This window comes from Xenopus laevis, chromosome 8S (assembly GCF_017654675.1).
Source record: "Xenopus laevis strain J_2021 chromosome 8S, Xenopus_laevis_v10.1, whole genome shotgun sequence".
Lineage (NCBI taxonomy): Eukaryota > Metazoa > Chordata > Amphibia > Anura > Pipidae > Xenopus > Xenopus laevis.
The window spans coordinates 85,868,235-85,889,347 of NC_054386.1; the positions used below are offsets into that span (position 1 = coordinate 85,868,235).

The 21,113-nt window shown below is 39.5% G+C and overlaps 2 protein-coding genes across 7 annotated transcripts in view; both read left to right on the forward strand.

Annotated features, from left to right (window-relative positions):
* Positions 1–350: 350 nt before the first annotated feature.
* On the forward strand, positions 351–18,485 carry arhgap11a.2.S (Rho GTPase activating protein 11A, gene 2 S homeolog). Of its 3 annotated transcripts, none has more exons than XM_018231949.2 (14): positions 351–488; positions 887–1,040; positions 1,114–1,193; positions 2,653–2,749; positions 4,597–4,853; positions 5,867–6,030; positions 6,829–6,942; positions 7,722–7,796; positions 7,885–7,972; positions 9,931–10,013; positions 10,340–10,490; positions 11,494–11,599; positions 14,526–14,661; positions 16,926–18,485. In XM_018231949.2, exons 2-14 carry the CDS (start codon positions 942–944, stop codon positions 17,885–17,887), a joined length of 2,412 nt encoding a protein of 803 aa, XP_018087438.1. In that variant the 5' UTR covers positions 351–488; positions 887–941; the 3' UTR covers positions 17,888–18,485. The 3 variants fall into 3 exon arrangements, with proteins under 3 accessions (XP_018087438.1, XP_041431278.1, XP_041431277.1); XM_041575344.1 differs by having other exon boundaries at positions 406–495; XM_041575343.1 differs by lacking the exon at positions 351–488 and having other exon boundaries at positions 530–1,040.
* Positions 18,486–18,702: 217 nt separating this feature from the next.
* Positions 18,703–21,113, forward strand: part of LOC108700581 (ryanodine receptor 1) — a 142,274-nt gene continuing 139,863 nt past the window's right edge. For all 4 annotated transcript variants that reach the window (XM_041575339.1, XM_041575341.1, XM_041575340.1 and 1 more), the window contains exon 1: positions 18,703–18,971. In XM_041575339.1, the coding sequence (XP_041431273.1) occupies positions 18,924–18,971 (48 nt within the window). In that variant the 5' untranslated portion in view covers positions 18,703–18,923. The remainder of the gene's footprint in view (positions 18,972–21,113) is intronic.

The window sequence follows — 21,113 nt, forward strand, 5'->3', positions numbered from 1 at the left end:
TGGAAAAGTTGCTTGCGTCTAAACCGTCGTGCGTCACCATTATTCAGACGCCCATTGACTTTAATGCTGGCTTCAAAATTGACGCAGGTGGCAAAAAATCGCGTTTCGCTATTGATGGGCGAAATGGGACAAATTCGCCCGTCACTACCCGAAATATACAAATGTACACGTCACGCCCTTTAGTGAATCTGCCCCCTTGAAATGTAGAGACCCAGAAATGCCGCTGTAAACAAACAAGTGAATCCTTAGGGTCTCCTTCTTTTTCAAGTTCACTCCTGTGACCTTTTATTACAAAAACGTTTCTGGAGATATAGAAATGATAAGACATTTAAACATGTAATCCAGGCAATGTTTCTCTCTAGCCCAAGCTTTGTGTATCATTCATACCAAATACTGTAGAATCCAGGCCAGTTTTTGCTTCTGGCCCAGCATCTAGTGTGAGAGGCTTCCTTTCCCAGCATGCACCGTGGGAGTCTAATGTGGGTCAGGTAATTGGTGTGTGGTTTGGTCTTTTTGTGTGTTGAATGCGACACAGAAACCAATTCTGCTTGGGAAAGCAATTCATGTGTTTGTGTGTGTATATGAAATAAATGGGCACATGTGAACAAGTTAAAGAAGCTGATGATGTAGAAACAGATTATTTGAGTAGTTTGCAGTGCTGGTGTGACTTTTGAAGTGTTTCAAGCATGTGTGAATGCAGTGGCCAACAGGGAGCCTAGTTTTGGTGAGATAATGAGTCCACATGTGGGAGGGCTCCTGCACTAAGTGAACACATGGTGGGGCAAGTGGAGTCTTTACAAAGTCTGTTGGCTGAGGAGATTTTAGTTGTGTGTCTGAATGGTTGTAACGATGGGCATAATAAAGTCAAGTTATGTCTGGATTCTAGGCATAAAGAACAGACTGTAGCCCCACAAGTTACTCTGTACTAAGCTGAGACGACCATGAGGGCAACTGGACCCTCCTCTGCTATAATTCAGCACCTGAAAGCCTTGGGCATCAAAATCCGCCTGCCGAAGAAAGTCCCCAGTCCGGATGTGCAGGTAATTTGCAGGCAAATAAGCGTGTAATTTAGCAGGCCCAGGCCCTGTATTTACTGGCCTTGCTTTGTTCCAGAGAAAGACTTCCAGCCATGGCCTCTTCGGGACCCCCTTGCACTGCCTCCCACCCTGTAACACAGAAGAAAACATCCCACAGTGAGTATTGCTACTGGCTATCCAGCTACAGTGACACAGAACTGCTCTGCGCTCTATATCATGAGACCTTGGTGCTGCAGCAGTGTCGGACTGGGATGCCAGGGGCCCACCAGAAAACCTTAGATCTTGGGCCCACTGGAAAACCGTAGACTGAGGGACCACTTTTCAAACTATTATTCCTCCTCTCAAACTCTTTATTCTCTTAGTCTTGTATTACTTACTTCTACACTATATTCTTCCATTATTAAGCATTTTTTCCCCTTAAAGAACTAGGGAATGACCATGAAATAGGCCAAATGTTTAGAAGCAAGAGGCCCACTGACACCTGGGCCCACCGGGAGTTTTCCTGGTATCCCAGGGCCAGTCCGACACTGTGCTGCAGTGCGGCCTTTGGATTCCTTTAGTTGTATACTTCAGGTTAGTTGTTCAGGGTTAAATAGGTAAATGGGGGCAGGGTGGGAGTGGTTCTTGCTTTAAAATGTAATAATGAAACCAGTTGTTTTTGTACACTTGAAAAAGGAGCATGTGGCTCCAAAATGTTGCCAGTTAAAAAAAAAAACAGTTTCTATTAACTCTCTATGGACTGCAAAGCATTTTTTTTATTTTTTTTATAAATCCCTGCTACAACAGACAATACTTAATTACACCGAGCTTGCGGTATTATAGCTGTGCAACACTTCTTTGTGGGCTATATATCAGGAGTCATCTTTTTTTGGCCTAGGGCTACCAGATTAAAAAAAATAAAGGCCTTATGGGCTATGGTCTTACTATAACTGTAATAACTACTTTATAGAGGAGGATAGGCGCTATAGTCCTTCCTGCTTTAGGATGATGACAGGCTTTCATTAAAATGAATACATGGAATACTGTACACAGTAGCATAGGTGTATGCAATGATGCCTCTTACTATTGTTACAATGACATTGTGATTGATATTGAAGTATGTTATAAAAGGTGCTCAGTCGGTCTTGTCACCAATAATCCGATGTTTGCTTTCAGATAGTTGGCCAGCAAGCGTTACCTGATGATTGGTTGCTGGACCTGTAGCAAACTTTGCCACTTTTATTGCATTCAACTCAATATAGTATTGTGTGTACAGATATGGGGCCTATTATCCAAAATGCTCAGGCTTGGGGTTTTCTGGATAATGGATCTTTCCGTAATTTGGGTTTTCATCTACTAGAAAATCATTTAAACATCATATAAACAAAATAGGTTTGTTTTGCTTCCAGTAAGGGTTAATTCTATCTTAGTTTGGATCAAGTACAAGGCACTGTTTATTATTGCAGTGAAAAAGGAAATCATTTTTTAATATTTAGATAATTTGGATAAAATGGAGTCGAGGGGAGAGCCATCTGGTAATGCAAATCTTTCTCTATAGTCCCATAGTGTGACAAGTATGTGTGACTTCTGCATGAGAGATGGCATTAAAAACATATTTTTTTTATCCCTCTGTCAGGTTTGTGGTTGATACCTGCCAGTTCCTCAGCTCTCATCTTGGTACAGAAGGACTTTTTCGGAAATCTGGCTCTGTAACTCGTATCAAAACACTAAAGGTAATTTAAATCAGTTTTATGCCAAATCTTGCGGTATAGAAGAGCCCAAAATAGCAGTCATATTGGGAGAGAACTCAATAGGTATGTGGGGTTCAGGTGCTCATTGTCCCAGACCTTCAGCTTGGAGGAGGTTGCAGAAACTTTAATATTCTCATGTAGCCGGCAGGCACAAAAAGAATCCAAAATAGTGCAGATAAAAAGTTATTTATTTAAGGAAAATACATCATAAAGGGCCTTATGCATGTCCTGCCTGATAACAGGGGGCACTCAATCATAGGCTGGGGGACACTTTCACAGTGAACACTATTTAAGAATAAAAACACCAATCAGGACACTCAGTTTATTATCCAAACACAAGTTGTCGATAGCTTGACCAATCCAAAACAGTTTTACTACATTGAAGCCCTATGCTAGAGTGATTTGTAGTACATCAAATTGTCACATAGATAAACAAAAAAACTAAAGATGTATTGTCCCATCATCCGTACAATATCAATAAAGTTTGAAATAGAAAGCTCGCTGAAGGTCCAATATAGTGGAATATGGAAAAAAAACTTGTACAAAACAGGAAATATTATATTCATAATTCATGTCCTTAAGCTGTGATGGGCGAATTTGTCTTGTTTCGCTTTGCCACGAATTGGAGAAAAATTTGACGACGGCGCCCTTTAAAGCCAATAGGCGTCCATTTATCGTTACCGGCATCTAAATTGGCGCCGCGGTCGGAACCGTTGCCGGCGGTGAAAAGACTTTGATGCTGGCATTGAAATCGGAACGCCTGTAAATTTATTCGCCGGCAGACAGTATGTGCAGGCTATTTCCACATCGATGAGTTTCTGATGAGAAGTTTGCAGTGTCGGACTGGCCCACCGGGATACCAGGAACTCCCGGGCTCAGGTGTCAGTGGGCCTCTTGCTTCTAAACATTTGGCCTATTTCATGGTCATTCCTTATTTCTTTAAGTGGCTTAACAATGGAAGAATAGAGTATAGTATGTATAGATAAAAGACTAGGTGACTAAAGAGGTTTGAATGAGGAGAGGAGGAATAATAGTTTGGAAAGGTGGTGGGCCCCTTGCATCCCAGTCCGACACTGGAAGTTTGTACAAGATTTCTTTGGTCATGTTTATCAAGATTTCCCTGCTAGAAAGGAAGAGATTCCATCACAGAAGAGGTGACAACAGAATGGGGTGGTTGAGCATTAATATTGCGCAAAGAACATATGCTGTTCCCACAAACCAATGGTGTTTTTGCTCAAAACAAGAATATCAACTATGACAGATAGTGATGGGTGAATTTGCACCGTTTTGCTTCGCCGGAAAATTCACGAAACGGCGCCGGCGTCCGTTTTTGATGCCGGCGTCCATTTTTTTTGACTTCTGCATCTGTTTTTTCACGAAAATGCGCATGCGGCAAAAAAACAGACGCCGCCGTCCATTTTTTTTACGCCGGCGCGTTTTCGCCAGCGAATTTTCGCGCCGTTTCGCAAACTCTCGCCTGCCGAATAAATTCGCCAATCACTAATGACAGACCACCTTTTCAGCCTTCCATGTAACATTATGATTGCTTTAGTCACAGCCATCATTAGCAGAGTGACCAAAAAGGGTGCAGAGCCTCATAGCCAGTGGACGCTCCCTTGTCATTAAAGCAAAATTGGAAAAATAAAATAAAGGGAAGGTTTATTTTTATTTTGTAGACAGAATCTAATATGTTGCAATTTTTTTTATTCATTTATTTTTTGCTTTTCAAATAGCAAAAATATATAATCAAGTGTTCTTTTTGTTTAGCGGTCTGTTGGCTGTAAAGCTTATACTATATAACATACCGACCCTTCTGTCTTGTGTTGCAGGCTCAGCTGGAGTCAAAGGGATGCAGTTTGGAGTCTGCGCAACCAAGTGATGTTGCTGCTTTGTTGAAGCAATTTTTCCGGGAGCTTCCGCAGCCTCTTATACCTCTGGAGCTGCAGGAGCCTCTCTGTCAGATTCAAGAAATGCCGAGTGATAAGAGTAAAGGATCAGCCACAATCTTGGTGACGTGCCTTCTCCCTGCCATACATGTGGGAACCCTAAAATATTTCTGCACCTTTCTTCAGAGGGTAGCGTCCAGGTAAGGCCTCCACAAAACCCTCCTGGAACCCTCCTTCCAGACTTTTAGGGAGTGATTGGATATTATAACAATGCTTTATGTGGCTGAATGATTTCAGGCATGTATATGGAACTTGATGGCATAATATCAAACTCTCAATTACAGCAGGTATAAATCCAGATTTTAAAAATGATTTCCTTTTTCTCTGTAATAATAAAACAGTACCTTGTACTTGATCCCAACTAAAGGTGGCCATACATGGGCCGATAAAAGATGACCGTGTCGGCAGCTTATTGGCCCGTGTATGGGGCCCCCCGACAGGCTTCCCCGATCGAGATCTGGTCAAAAGTCGGCCAGATCTCGTTCGGATGGGACGAAAAATCCCGTCGGATCAAGGCCCATCTATTCGTTGATGCGGTCCCGCGATCCGACCGCCCATTACAATTCGTTAGGATCTGATTGTTGGGCCCTAGGGCCCACGATCGGATCAACCCGATATTGCCCACCTCGCATATCGTGGAGAGATCCGTTCGTTTGGCGACATCACCAAACGAGTGGATCTCTCCATGTATGGCCACCTTAAGATATAATTAATCCTTATTGGAAGCAAAACCAGCCTATTAGATTTGTTTAATGTTTACATGGTTTTCTAGTAGACAAGGTATAAAGATCAAAAATTACAGACAGATTGTTATCCGGGAAAAACCCAGGTTCCATATTTGCATCACTTTTTAAAATATTTGGGTCAAATTATAATTTTTTTTTTAGTTTTATGCCTAGGATAGGTATCCACTCCAGTGACCTGGTGAGTACCATTAAAGTCAATAGAGAAGCTATTCCCAGCATTTTGCTGACCGCTTCCCAAGTTGGAAATCGTGTGGGAAGTAATACGCTGGGAATCTACCTGTGTGGACCTTAAAGTTCCAAGGTCCATTTATTTTCCTCTTAAGTATATTTATAATTGTGAGGCACGGAATGGATGAAAAGAAATGTAGTGGCTGCTTTATAATAAACCTGTATTTAATACATTGTAGGTGCAGTGAAAACCGGATGGATTCATCTAATCTGGCTGTAGTTTTGGCTCCAAATCTTTTTGCAAGCACAGGGTTGGGTGAAAGGCTGACGCAAAGTAATGAAAGGCAACTCCAACTTCAGACAGCCGTCATGCAAACTCTGATTGACAATGCCAGCAATATAGGTATTATTACTTGTACTAAGAAGTTTTACTTACTGGAAGAACAGAAATTCGATAGGAAGAAAAGCTTTGTTGAGTTCTTGCTATACTGCGGCATAGAATTTGTAGTATTTCTTTTTTGTGTCTGTGTCTCTAGTATAGTGCTCTTTGATAAGTACACTGTCTTTTGACAGTGTCTCTTTTTCGGTCCTGACACCATATCATAGACATTTTCATAACCCCATTTTTTAAATGCCTATTTAAGTAGAGCGAAAAACTTCAAATCTAAGACTGCTTCTTCTGATCTTAACACTACCCCAGTTTGTTGGCAGCACTGTACAGAAGAGACGGCTACAATGATATTTTTATTACAAATGAAACAAAAAAAAAAAGAAGAAAATGAACAGTGCTCCAGAATAAAAGTAAAAGTAGCTCACCAAGTTAATCATGTGGTCCGAAACACACAGCAAAAGAACAGGGCTATCCGGCACTCGGAGGAATCCACAGGGCCAATGATATAAGTTAGAAAGTTAAGTCTTTATTGGTCATTATTAAAAATATAAATTCATCTCCACAGACCCTACGCGTTTCGTACCAGCAAGGTATTTAATCATGATGATTAAGTATCTTGCTGGTATGAAATGCGTAGGGCCTATGGAGATGAATTTATATTTTTAATTATGACCAATAAACTTTCTAACTTATATCATTGGCCCTGTGGATTCGCTGCCGGATAGCCCTGTTCTTTCGCTGTGTTTTTCGAATGTTATTTTTGGCCATTATGATTTTATCACTTTTTTTTTTAACTCACTTTGCCTTTAGGACAGCTTCCTTCATTTATTCTTAGCAAGATTCCTCTGGCACATGATGCTGAAGAAGAGTCCGTGACCCCCAGTGGAGGAGTAAATCGGCGAAGGCGCAGGCGGAGCATGAGTGGTAAGTGCTAACATTTAGGGATTTTTAGGGTTTTTGTGCCCTCTAATGCTGCTGGTTGGGAATGAGCCTCTTATTTTACTTTTATGGATTATCTGAATAACAATGACTTGTTATGCCAAATAATACAAATTACAGATGAAAGGAATTCATATTTAATTAGTGTATTCAATAGTCACAAATGTTGTGAAGGTCAATAATAAACAGGGCTCTTGAGTCCCACAAACAGAAGCAATTACTGCTGTGAGTAGTAGATGGGCTAATTTCTCCCGTTTTGATTCAGCCGGAAAACTTGCGAAACGGCGAGAAATTCGTAAAAAAAAACTTGAAAATTGACGCCAACATGCGTTCAAAAAGTTGCTCACGTCAATTTTGATGCTGGTGTTAAAGTCGATGGGTGTCCGAATAGTGTTGAGGCGCAGCGATTTTAATGCGAGCCACTTTCCGCACACGCATCCGAAAATTTTTAACGCCGCTGGCGAATTTTCGCGGGAGATTCACAAATTTATTAGCCGGAGGCGAAATGCAGAAATTCAACGTGAATTCGTGACAGGCAAATTTATTCGCCCATCACTAGCTGTGAGTAGAGACTTTATCACAAGTGACCCAAGAGCCCTTTTTGTTATTGACCTTCACAACATTTGAGTTCCTTTCATCTGTAATTTGGCATTACAAGTCAGTTATTTAGATTACAATTGCATGCTGCAAGAGGCAGGTAAAGGAATGTGCATTTTTTTCAGTATTGCTGTCAGTTTTGACCTCCATATTTTTCTTGTTTCAAGGATTTGTTAATGAAGCACTCAGTAAATTAAAGCCAGGGCGAGGTGCATCCGTCAATGTCCTAGACCAAGCTACTGGTGAGCCTTTGCCAAAAGGCAATTATTTACCTATTTATCCTGTTAGGACACTGGAATATTTTTGACTGAATTTGTTTGATTTTGATAGGTGAAGAGGGGCAACATGAAAGATACAAAAGCAAGCGTAAAGCATCTGAGGACTCTGGGAGTGGGGAGCATTGCACAGCCAAGAAACGGTACAATATCTAAAGTAGATTTTTGGGTTTGAGCAATTAGTTGAGTAATCCCACTACTTCCCTGAATTCTGGGATTGTCCTGTAATCTCTTGTTTTAGCATCTGAAGTATGCCAGTGGCTCTCAAAGGGTTACAGATTACAATTTAGAGGCCTTTTAGAATATAAGACATTGAAGTACAAGAAGTTTCCAACTTTTACTGGTATTTCAAAGTGAAACATGAAATGTCAAGTGATTTTTAAGTTCAGTGACCCTGACAACTATCAAGCTAATGTTTCATTCTGATATTTAAACAGATTTTAGAATCCTTAAAGGAGAAGGGACTTTTCTTGCACTTGTGGGTTCCAAATGTTCGGCACCCCCAAGTGATTGCATTTACTTACCTGAAACCCCCGGGCCGGTGCTCCTATCAGCAGAAAACTGCACCGGCTCGGGGGTTCTTCCAGCGAGCACCACGGAGTGATCCTCTTTCTTTTTAGCTAAAAAGTCGTCTATTTTTGTTCTACTGCGCATGCATCTGCCCCAAAAAATCTAAAGAAAGATGAAGCCGGAAGAGGATCGATTCGTGGTGTTCACTGGAATAATCCTAAACCGGTGCAGTTTTCTGCTGATAGGAGCACCGGCCTGGGGTTTCAGGTAAGTTAATACAATCACTTGGGCGTGCTTAACATTTGGCACCCCCAAGCAGGTCTGGACTGAGAATTAAAATAGGCCCTGGCATTTCAGGTACACAGAGGCCCAATCAGCCCACATAGAGGCCCAAACAGCCCCCGCCAGCCCACTAAATACTGACTTTCTATGGGACCTTATAGCAGCCCCTCTGGCATTTGCCAGAACCCACAGATTGCCAGTCCGGGTCTGCCCCCAAGTGCAAGAAGACTTTCCTTCCCCTTTAGCCGAGGAACTGCATATAAATAGTACAGTTTATTTAGTACATATATTAGTCCAAGCAGCTTCTGCACTCCAATAAAACATTCAAAAAGCAGGGCGGTCAATCAAAATAGATGTACAGAAAATCAGATGGACATTTTAAGTAACCAGTGGCTCGCTTCGAACAATCTATTTTTGTAAAATGTATCTATCTTATCTAACTTATTTGACTATCTATTCAAGATTTAGTGTAATATATTCTTATATATTATATTATCCCTGTGTTGTCTAATAAAGACCTGCTAATTACTGCATATCATGATCATTTGACGCTGTATATCATGATCGCTGTATAAAGTTTATTAATTGCCTAGAGTTAACCACAAAGTTTAACCGCCATGCCTAGATATAAGCCTATAGAATACAATGTGTCAAACACATAATATCTAAACCGTATGTGTATATTTAAAAATGTTTTTTGATATATACCCTTTTTTATGCAATAGGAGAAAATCTGGTCTAATTGAATTTTTATTTCTTATTGATTATTAAGTTATTTTTCTATATTGTCCATTTCCTTTTTTCATTTATTATTAATTATTATTTTTGTATATAATTGTGGTCTGGTTTGTTTGAGGTGTAACTTACACTCCGTATTTATTGTGTTACCTTTTGGCACATTGATTTGCACAGATACGTTTGTAACAATTAGCACTTTGACCACTAGTTGGATTTTTACTAATTGTATAAAGCGGTAACATGTGACTGTTGTCTTGTGGTTGGCTACAGCCCCTTTATAACCTGTGTACAGGGGTGTGCCACTCAGCCTATGAGTAAGTGACCCAGCAGGCACGAAACGCGTTATGTCTTGTCTCTTATGTCCTAATAAATGTTTCAATTTTTTAACTGATTGACTCATTATTGATGTTTTTCATTGTGTGAGAGAATTAAATTGCAAGGTGATCTTTCTGTTTAGGTAGTTAGTGAGTGCTCACCAGTATTCTCGAACGTTAGTTAAATTAATGCTTGTATGACTTTTGTAAGCATTCACAACATTACCCACCACAGCCTTCTGATTTACCTCTCTTAGAAAGTCTTTGCGAGATATTACAGATGAAAAATTATATAACGAAAACCTATGTGAACCCGTGAGCTCCGTGTCTCCAGAGAGAGGTGGGTGGAATTGACTTTTATCACGCAATCCTATTAGGTGCCATCCAGTTGATGTTGTCTCCAAATCACCTTATGGAGAATGGTTTTCCAGAATGTCATGCCTTGTCTTTGGGTCTTCAGACTTTCACATGATTGGTCTGACTGAGACTATATATTACATTTTAAAGAATAATTAAATATAAGGCACCCTCCCAGTGAATATAATCTAACCAATTGGCACCCCTCAGTGATTAATCTCTTCTTTGTCCTTTATATAAGTTGTATGTTGGATTTCTGCCAGTGTTTTTTCAGTTACTTTTTAGCTCATTGTTTTTCTTTTTATACAGTTTTCATAGATGCTTCACCAGAATATCTGTCAAGTCCCAGCACACCTCTAAAGCTTAGCACAGGGTCCCCAGCCATACCAGCAACTCCTGAATCAGCCCCCCGGGGACAGAGGGTAAGGGGCAAGCGGAAAGAGAACAAACGACTAAAGCGGTAAGATCAATTATGGACAGGCTCCCATAGACTTCACTGTAATGAAATAAGTAAAATGTTTAAGAATGATTGCCTTTTTCTAAGTAATAATAAAACAGTATCTAGTACTTGATCCAAACTAAGATATAACGAATCCCTATTGGAAGCAAAAACAGTCTATAGGGGTTTATTTAATGTTTACATTGTCTTCTAGTAGACTTAAAGGGATACTGTCATGGGAATTCTTTTTTTTTTTCAAAACACATCAGTTAATAATGCTGCTCCAGCAGAATTCTGCACTGGAATCCATTTCTCAAAAGAGCAAACAGATTTATTTATATTTAATTTTGAAATCTGACATAGGGCTAGAGATATTGTCAGTTTCCCAGCTGCCCTCAGTCATGTGACTTGTGCTCTGATAAACTTCAGTCACTCTTTACTGCTGTACTGCAAGTTGGAGTGATATCACCCTCCCCAGCAGCCTAACAACAGAACAATGGGTAACCAGATAGCAGCTCCCTAACACAAGATAACAGCTGCCTGGTAGATCTAAGAACAACACTCAATAGTAAAATCCAGCTCCCACTGCGACACATTCAGTTACAGTGAGTAGGAGAAACAACAGCCTGCCAGAAAGCAGTTCCATCCTAAAGTGCTGGCTCTTTCTGAAAGCACATGACCAGGCAAAATGACCTGAGATGCACCTACACACCAATATAACAACTAAAAAAAATACACTTGCTGGTTGAGGAATGAAATTTTATATTGTAGAGTGAATTATTTTCAGTGTAAACAGTGTAATTTAGAAATAAAAATACATCCTAAAAATCATGACGGAATCCCTTTAAAGTATGAAGATCCAAATTACGGAAAGATTCATTATCCATAAAACCTCAGGACCCGAGCATTCTGGGTATTAGATCCCATACCTGTACAATGAAAGGAAAAAGCCTGTTTATGAAATACCTAGCCCCATTGTACCGTAGCCTATAAGCTTTTTACCCTCTTATTTCTTTTCTTATAGGATGCATTCTGGCCACATCTGTGTGTCTCCTGCTCAACTGGAGAGAAAGGAGAAAGTCCGTAGCTCTATGCGTCTCTTCCATCGGACGCGTGTTTCCAAAAAACCGGTAAAATCTGGTGTACGCTAAAAGAATGCTTGACTGCACCTAATAGCGTGTAGTAATGTGCAACCAAGTTACACGTGCTGATGAGCTAGGCTCCTATCTGTGTTGCTAAAGATGCAGAAGAAATCTCTACATAAGGTCGGATAGCATTGATAGAAAAAACGACATGCTGGTAAACAGATAACACACATCATAATCTAGTTAGAGAAGTCTTACCAGCACACTATCAAAGTAGTGATGGGCGAATTTTGGGCGGTTCGCAGAAAAAATTGTGAATTTGCCGCGAATTTTGGAAAACGGTGAAAAAATTCTCAGTTTTTGGCGAAATTGTGCCGGCGTCCATTTTTTTTACGCTGGCGAATTTTTGTGGCGGTTTAGTGAATTTATTCACCAGCGGCGAATTGCGGGAATTCACCGCGAATTCACGCATGGCGAATAAATTCGCCCATATCAAAGTCTTGTTTTAGTTTAGCATATAGAATTTTAGAAAATGCTTCCCATCTGTATACAGGTCTTGCTTATCTGTACCCTTTACCCAGACCTTTCACATTGGCGAGATTGTTGATTTTCAGCCATATATTAGACTTGAAACTCAACTGTTTACTGAAGTTATCAGTACACTGTCAAAAGCATTTATCCGTTTGTCTATTAAGTTATAATGTTTAACATGTCATGCCTCACGGGGTCATAAAGCATGCTGCTTTCCCTTTATATTTAAAGGTGTGTTTTGCCTTTTTAGTATGTTACACAATGGGCAATTCCATTCAACTTTTCAATTGGTCTTCATTATTTTTTGCTTTCTTTTTCTGACTTACGGCTTTCAAATTGGGTCGCTGACCCCCAGCAGCCAAAAATTTTACTATTGCTCTATGAGGCTACAGTTTTATTGATACTGTTACTTTTTATTACTTTTTCTATTTAAGTCCTCTGCTATTAATATATCTGTCTCTCATTGAAACCACTCCTTGGTTGCTAAGGTACCTTGAACCCTAGCAACTAGCTAACTGAAATTCCAAACCTGAAAGAATTGACATGATTAGAAAACACAAATAATAAATGAAGACAAATTATAAGTTGTCTCAGAATATTACATTGTATATCATGCAAAATGTTAAAGGGGCTGTTTGCCTTTAAATTAACGGATTGATATTCTGAGACAATTTGAAGTGGTTTTATTTTTTTATTTGTGGGTATCTGGCTTTTTTTTATTCCACTTTGCAGTTTCAGCAATCTGGTTGCTAGGATCCATGTTACCCTAGCAACCTTGCACTGATTTGAATAGGAGACTGGAAAATGAATAGGAGAGCAAACAGGAAAGAGTCAGAAGAAGGAGGAAAATAATGAAAAAATAGTGATGGGCGAATAAATTGGCCAGACACAAATTTGCGGCGAATTTCTGCCGCGACCGAATTAATTCACAAAACTGCGGGGAAAATTTGCAGCGTCAAAATTATTCGGATGCCCATTGACTTTAATGCATTTGGACCAAATAATCAAGCGTATAAAAATTGGCGATCGCATCAAAATTGACACGCGTCAAAATTATTTTGACGCCCATTGACTTCAATGTGTTTCGCAAATTACGCTGTAAATTCACAAATTTTTCGGCGAAGCTAAACTGCACAGATTCGCCCATCACTATTCAAAAACTAAAAAAAAAAAGATAAATGAAGACCATTTGAAAAGTTTCTTAGAACATACGTAAAGGTGAATCACCCCTTTAACTCAAGGGTGAGTGAATAACGTCTTTAAGTGAAAAATGCTGTTATTTGCTGTTGAATTATAAGGCATAGATGTTCATGGAGAAAACCCCAATTGTAATTCACTTCTTCACAAATGTAAATAGATACTTATAGTTAGTGTTAATTATGTGTTGGGAAAAAGTCTGCGCAGCTGTACCAAGGTGTTACATATTACATGTTTTTTTCATTTACTAAAAGTCAAACAAAACTGCTTTATATTATTACAGTATATGTTTCATTAGTTACAAGTTGTTGTACTATCTCTAAGGGGCACATTTACTAAGGGTCGAATTTCGAAGTGCTAAAACTTCGAAATTCGACCATCGAATTGAAAAAATTTGATGATGGAGGGGTTTTTTTTGGATTAAATTTAGCAGTTTTCTATTGAATTAAAATCATTCGATCGATCATATAAATCATTCGAATAGAACGATTTTAATCGATCGAGCAATTTTCAAATAAAACCCATTGAATTCTAAAAACTTAGGCAAATGTTGGCTATAGGTTCTAGGAGGTCCCCATAGGCTAACATAGCAATTCGGCAGGTTTAAGTTGGCGAAGTTTTTAAAGAGACAGTACTTTGATTTTCGAATGGTCGAATATTCAAAGTATTTTCAATTTGAATCGAAGTCGAATTTGGCCTATTCGATGGTCGAAGTACCCAAAAATTTATTCGAAATTCAATGTTTTTGAACATGAAAACTTTTAGTAAATGTGCCCCTAACTGTCTTATTTCATGCAAGATTATTTTTGTGTGCGGCATTATACCCACTGTATTTATTTATGTGTGGGCCTGGCTTAAAATATGGTAGTTCGTGTCTACAAAATGCCACAAGCAAAGCCTTCCTTTGCACACACTTTATACATAGACTAAAATGTGTTTGGCTTGCACCCATGGAAGGTTAACTAAACATTGGCTTTGCTACTCTTACACCCAACATGGCATCTTTTCATTGTTAGTTATACTTAGTAGGTGTAGCTGAACAGCTAGTGGAAGCAAACTGAACATACTTGGTATGGGTAATGCAGTCCATGGTCTCAGCTGAATATTTGCATTCTAAGGGTCATTTTGAACAGCCAATGTCATGAGAAGATGATACTAATATCACAGTTAACCTACAGGCTCCCCAATCCAGTCACCTCCCCTTGAATACCTTCAGATTTCTAAACGTTCTCTACATTTCTAGACTCTTGATGGAAAGAACCTGGAGACTAGTGGTTGGAACCTGATGAAAAGAATGGTAGCAGAAGCTCTAGAAGGACCTATCTTTAATGGCAGGGATTTTCGCGTTGCCCCTTTGTCTTTAAAAGTATCTGGGCAAAGTAAGTTATTTTTGCTTGACATTTTATGTTTTTCTAGGCTGAAAGTGCCATGGATAGAGACCACAAGGACTTGACTTCAATATAATGAAATGTGCATATCAAGATGATATTTAAACCTTCTTCCTTTTCTATATGCGTTTTTTTTTTTTTTTTACATATAACATTAATATTTTCCTAGTTACATTCCATAATTGTGTTTTAACTTTATTAAAATGTTTTCTCAATTTTAAAAACATTTAATAAATGGCTGGGGTGAGAATCGCCAGGTTTGTTTGAAGTAGGGAGAAACGCACACATTAAAGTGGACCCGTCACCCAGACACAAAAATCTGTATAATAAAAGTCCTTTTCAAATTAAACATGAAATCCAATTTCAATTTTTTATTAAAGCATTCATAGCTGTTGTAAACTCATTTAAAAATCTCAGCTGTCAATCAAATATTGTCTGCCCCGCCTCTATGCCTAGGCATAGAGGCGGGGCAGATAATTGCTTTCATTTTCCATTCAGCACTTCCTACATGTCACTGCTCTCCCTACATCCCCCCGTTCTCTTCACCATTTAATTGTGTAGCCAGTACACGGGGATGGACTTCAGGTCCCCCATTCTGGTGCACAAACAAGATTCTGAGATGATACAAGACTTGTCTTAATAACAGTGTGCACAAAATGGCTGCTGCCTGCTTGTTATAATTATGAATTCCCAGACTGAAGGAAACAAGATTCAAATAATTTATATAGTGTAATTAAAGTTCATTTTGCTTGACTAATGTGATAAAATAGGATTTTGAATAATTTTTTTGGGTGACGGGTCCACTTTAAGAAGACAAATACTTGTATTGTTTATTGGTAGGAGTGCCAGGCATATTTCCTCTCGTTATAAGGACCGTGTTGACTGAGACAACCCACAGAATGTCTTTATGACAGGGATTAAGTAGGTGTATATCATTTTGTGTACTTTCACAGGGGCTGATTTACATAGCAGGTGACCCTAGGTCTGCTGTCGTTCATCGCCCCATCCCCTCCCTTTTATTCAAATTTTCATCATCAGGACCAGAGCAATGGGGATTGGCGGACAGAAAATTCTAAAAACGATCAAATGTCCTGCACCTTGCCAGTGTTTCTGAACCACTGTGGGTGTGGTTGGGCAGCATGCCGCCCCTTAAAATCCTGCCGCCCTGGGCCCGGGCCTTTGTGGCCTCTCTACAAATCCGGGCCTGCACTTTAAGCCTTATGTACAAAGTTAAATATTTGTCATAATTTAGCTTTTACTTCTCCATTAAAGTATTATAGCTACTAGTACTAGTGCCCCAAGAAAGTCGATAAGGTATAGTCACCATATATCAGAACACTTTCCTGTATTGACACTTCAAACTGCAGAATCCCCACAAATCTCCAACCCCCAGGAAATCATGAAAAATAGTATATGCCATGCCTTTGATACAAAATATTATCCTTTGTAATTCTTGATTGAGCCAACTGTTTGTAATGCTGTGTTATAATTGTTGATGTTGGAAGCCATTACAAAAATCAATCAAAAAAGGTGGTACAGGTTGTCAGTTGACTGGTTCACTTTTTTTTTTTATTGCAAGGAAAATATTACGGGTATATCTCTGGTAACCTATCTTCAAGGTGATGTGAGTCTTGTCTTGACTTGTGCGTGTCATTCACTACTGTGTAGAAACAAGCACTACATTTGGAAAGGCCTGTAAATCCACAGTGGGTTTGTGGCATACACTATATTTCTCTCTAATGTGGCCAAATCTCAGAAATGAACAGTCAGTTGCTTGTTTGAAGAAGACCTTCTGACTACCCAGGGAACAGTCTGGGCTGTTGGAATTTCCATACACTATAGGGCTTCTGCATGTTAACTATGAATTATTTGGGGCAACCTATTTATTAGGGATGCACCGAATCCAAGATTCGGTTTGTGATTCGGCCAGGATTCGGCCTTTTTCAGCAGGATTCGGATTCGGCCAAATCCTTCTGGCCGGTTGAACCGAATCCAAATCTTGATTTGCATATGCAAATGGGGGAGGGAAATCATAATAAGGAATTAAATCATTTTTCCCCTATATATATCGGTTCGATATTCAGCCGAATCTTTCTCGAAGGATTCGGGGGTTTAGCCAAATCCAAAATAGGGGATTCGATGCATCCCTATTTATTGCCATTCTATTTAATTTTAGTGCAGGGCATCCTGTTGTCTATACATGAACAGCCATTGTTATGCTAAATATACAATAATACACTTTTCTTTCTCTCTAGTGGTCCCTTTGATTTCTGAGGATTCTAATTATAAACACCCCACATCCCCTCCTTGTTTAAGATCCTCTCCATTCTGGAAGTCTACAGGAAGAAGCAGGGAGAAGTCAGAAACATCATCTTCTGCAAAGCAGAAAAGAACTCTCCGCCGCTCTCTCAGTATGCCAGAAAAATTGGGAGAAGGTACAGGCGCAGAAGAGGGTCAAGAACGCACAATCCAAAATGAAGATGCTTTCTCTTTCACCCAGGAGCAAGATGGCATCTTAAAATTAAGGGCTGAGGAGAGCTCAGAGTTAAAGACAAAAGTAGAGGGACTGAATGATGTGAGAGATTCCTTATCACCCACCAAGCTCGGTATAGAGAGTATTCATTCAAAAGATGACTTTTCATTCCATAGACAAGTCTCTGTGTCTGAGTTGCATCAAAACTCCCAGTCTTTAAGGAGGAAAGAAGGACATACGGCACAGTATCGAAGCGTACGAAAGCTGGTGCTGAGTTTTCCTTGGGACCCTTATATTAACAGTGACCCGTATATTAACAGTGACCCTCATCAAAAAGATTGGGAAGCACTTTCCACCCACCCTATTAAACGAAAGGGGGCAAGACGCTTTGGGCGTTCCATAAGCCATGAAAGTGGGCTTGGCTCAACAGAGGAACAGAATGGACAAATTAGTGGGCTAGCTCCATCTGCCAACAGCCCCAAAAAGTCTCTGAGGGGAAGAAGTCGACAAGTGTTCGTAAGTCGCAAGAATATTACTCTCAGTAGCTGTGCCCAGAAAAGTCTAGAGACCACAAAGCCAGATACAAATGTAGTAGATCCTGCAGGCCAGTGTTTCATTAATAACTGGGATCTATCGCTTGTACAACAATTGATGGAGGAAGATAAACAAACTTACAGAAGTTCACCAAAATACCCTCTATCTGCCACCAGCCTGGAACCTATCAGTGACTTAATCGATTTTTAAAAAATGTCAGTGACAAAACAAACACTGACAAAAAGCACATACATAATTATCCTCTATCACCAGAAGCTGTACATTCTTGGGTCATGTTTATTGGCAGCAGAAAAGATTTTCCAGTTCATGTTGCCATTGGGGAAATAGCCAATTTATTGCAAAACGACCCAAACGCTTAAAAATTGTAGGTACCAGCCTGACCAACAAGGCTATTGTATATACTGATTAGTTAGTAAAAGTAAGCTTAATTTAGATACAGAATAAATGGGGGAAAATGATTACGATTCTATGTATGCGTTGTTAGCATAGCATCAGCCTTATTGTAAATATACAGGGGTTTCATATTTCTAGGGGCAATAGAAGTCATTCCATATCAGTTGTGTAGTAGCATAAAGGTTGTGGCAGCCGCCGATGATCATTGTGTCTGTAATCTTAACCTACAGAGTTATGCAGTTGATTTCACTGGCCGCTAAACTGAAACGCAAGATTGTTTGTCCGCAAATAGTGCTCTTTTTTCTTGTCTTTTTGTGTTTTCCCATTTTTTCATGTTTTTAAACTATTCTTTTAAAAAAAAAATTTAAATAAAAAATTGCCTATTTTGTTTTAAGTGCTGGTTGTCGTGATTGTGATTTCTGATGATGATGTGCTGCATAAGGGAAATTGCTAGGCACGTTTGAGTATTTTTATTTCTTACTAATAACCAGACAGAAAATTTATTTTTAAACTTGTACTTTCTAACCTATATTTCTGAATGTAGTTTTCTTTTCTGTGATTATTTTCCTTACACACTTACCTCTCCCTCCGCTCCTCGCCCTCCTCTGTGTTGCTATTTGGTAGCCTGTCCCAGATCCCTCCAATCAGTGTGCAGAGGAGGGGGCAGGAGGATATCTCAGGCTGCATCTCTCTGAGTGGGTCTGTTCAGGCAGAGGGGAGAGGAGCACTCTGTATGTGTGTTTGCCTCTGTCTCTTTCTATCTCCCCCCATCTCCACGCAGGCTGATTCCACCCAGGAACAGGGATAACAGCAGACCGTAGGGGGGAGCAACATGGCTGAAGGAGGTGAAGGCGAGGAGGAGATCCAGTTCCTCAGGACGGTGAGTTCACACTCAGTTTAACACGTTTCATGCATTTGCCAGACATTGTCCCTGCGAGGGTTAAACCCTAATGTGTATTTATATAAAAGGAAGGGCTGAGAGATCGGTGTCGCTGGCAATACACCTGTTGATATCTGTCAATTACAGTTTCAGCCTAAGCCGGGGTTGGGGGGGAGGAAGGAGTTTTAAGTGTCAGGGGGGGTGTGAATGACAAGGACCAAAATTAATCTACAGAGATAAAATGACTGTTAAGCACATAGCAGCAATCCTTTTAGCAGTTATTTAAGTCATTAAGTGTATTCTCAAAGTGGGATTTGCACATTGTAATGTTTGATAGTTTGTGTATACTGTACGTCATGTATAACATATTCTCAGAATGAAATGCAAAGTTACCTTTATTACCCTGTCCTCCTCAGCTCTAATACAACCTCAGTCTCACACTTTCTGGAACCTTTGTCCTTTTCACCAGTGGCTTAACTATATATCACTGGGCCCCACAGCAAATTATTTTTCAGGCCCCCAAAGTGTCTAGAGGTTTGACCAGTTTTACCAATATTTATTTAAGTTGTATAGGAATCAGGACCTTGTTTGCCAAATTTTGATATCATAGACGGCACCACTCACGGTTTTTCTTTTCTTTAAAAAGCCTTTATTAAACCATGGGCTCTGAACCGAACAAATCGGCAACGTTTCAGACCGGTCTGAAACGTTGCCGGTTTGTTTGGGTCAGAGTCCATGGCTTAATAAAGGCTTTTTAAAGAAAAGAAAAACCATGAGTGGTGCCGCCTATGATATAGAAATTTAGCATACAAGTTGAAGGTGGAAACTGTAGGACTTGCACCAGACTGAAACAATCTGCAAGGCACAAGTGCTGACTGATCACCTATGAATTAGGACCTCACAGGGCCCCTATACCTCCTGGGCCCCCCTGCAGCCGCAGGGTCTGCTACCTCTGTAGTTACGCCCCTGCCTAAGACCCAAACTTAAGTGAATGTACAAAGAATGAGTTAAAAGCAGTATGAGATATCTTAGAAAAATTCAGTTTGCTACTATTAATTATGTCAGAGAAATAGCCCGTTCACTTAGGTACTCCAGAGACTGTCTGGCTAACTACAATCCTTTTCCCAAAGATAGAGTTCATTAGCCGTATATTTAGGTTACTTTTCAAAATGCAATTTATATATAGAGTGTCACCTATTAAAAGTGTGTTAAGAGTGTGCATATGATATGTAGGCAGCTGGTTTGCCTTCCCCACAGATATTGTAATGAGCTGGCACCCTTATGATTATAAATAGCTGCTGATGCAAGAAATGTGGCGGTCCTCACACTCACAAAATCAAAGTTTGGAAAGTATATGTAAAATAAGCATCACAAAGTGTACTTTACGGTCTTCTTTTGCCCTTAAAGGCTAATTATGAATGGGATACTGATATGGTTTTTGGGTGAATATTTAGGGGCAGATTTATCACGGGTTGAAGTGAAAATTAGATTTAAAAAAATTAGAATTTTGAGTTATTTTTTGTGTACTTCGACTAAAGAATAGTCCAAATTCGAATCGAAATTTGAAAAAAAATCAACAACTCAAATATCGAAATTTATCATCTATTATCTCTTTAAAAATTCGACTTTGACCATTCGCCATCTAAAACTTGCCAAATTACTGTTTTAACCTATGGGGGACCTCCTAGAACCTATTTGGAGTCAATCGGTGGACTTTAAAAAATCTAAGGTTTTTTTTTAGTAAAAACTTTGAATCTAATTCGATCTAATACGATGTTACTTTGATTCATACGATTCGAATTCGAACAAAAATAGCCTATTCACCCGGAAAAAAAACTTTGAATTTTTTTAATAAATTTCGGTTGGTCTTTTTTTATTCGAATTTCGAAAAAAAAAAAATTTTTAATTCGGAATTCGACCCTTGACAAATCTGCCCCTTAATGGCAAATAATTATTTAGAGCATGTATGTATATAACGTTATATCATATGACATCACCTTAAAGGGGTTGTTCACCTCCTTTTAGCATGATGTAAAGAGTGATATTCTGGGACAAGTTGCAATTGGTTTTCATTCTTTATTATTTGGGGTTGTTGAGTTATTTACTGTAGCTTCTTGGTCTCTTCAGTTTGTAGTTACTTCA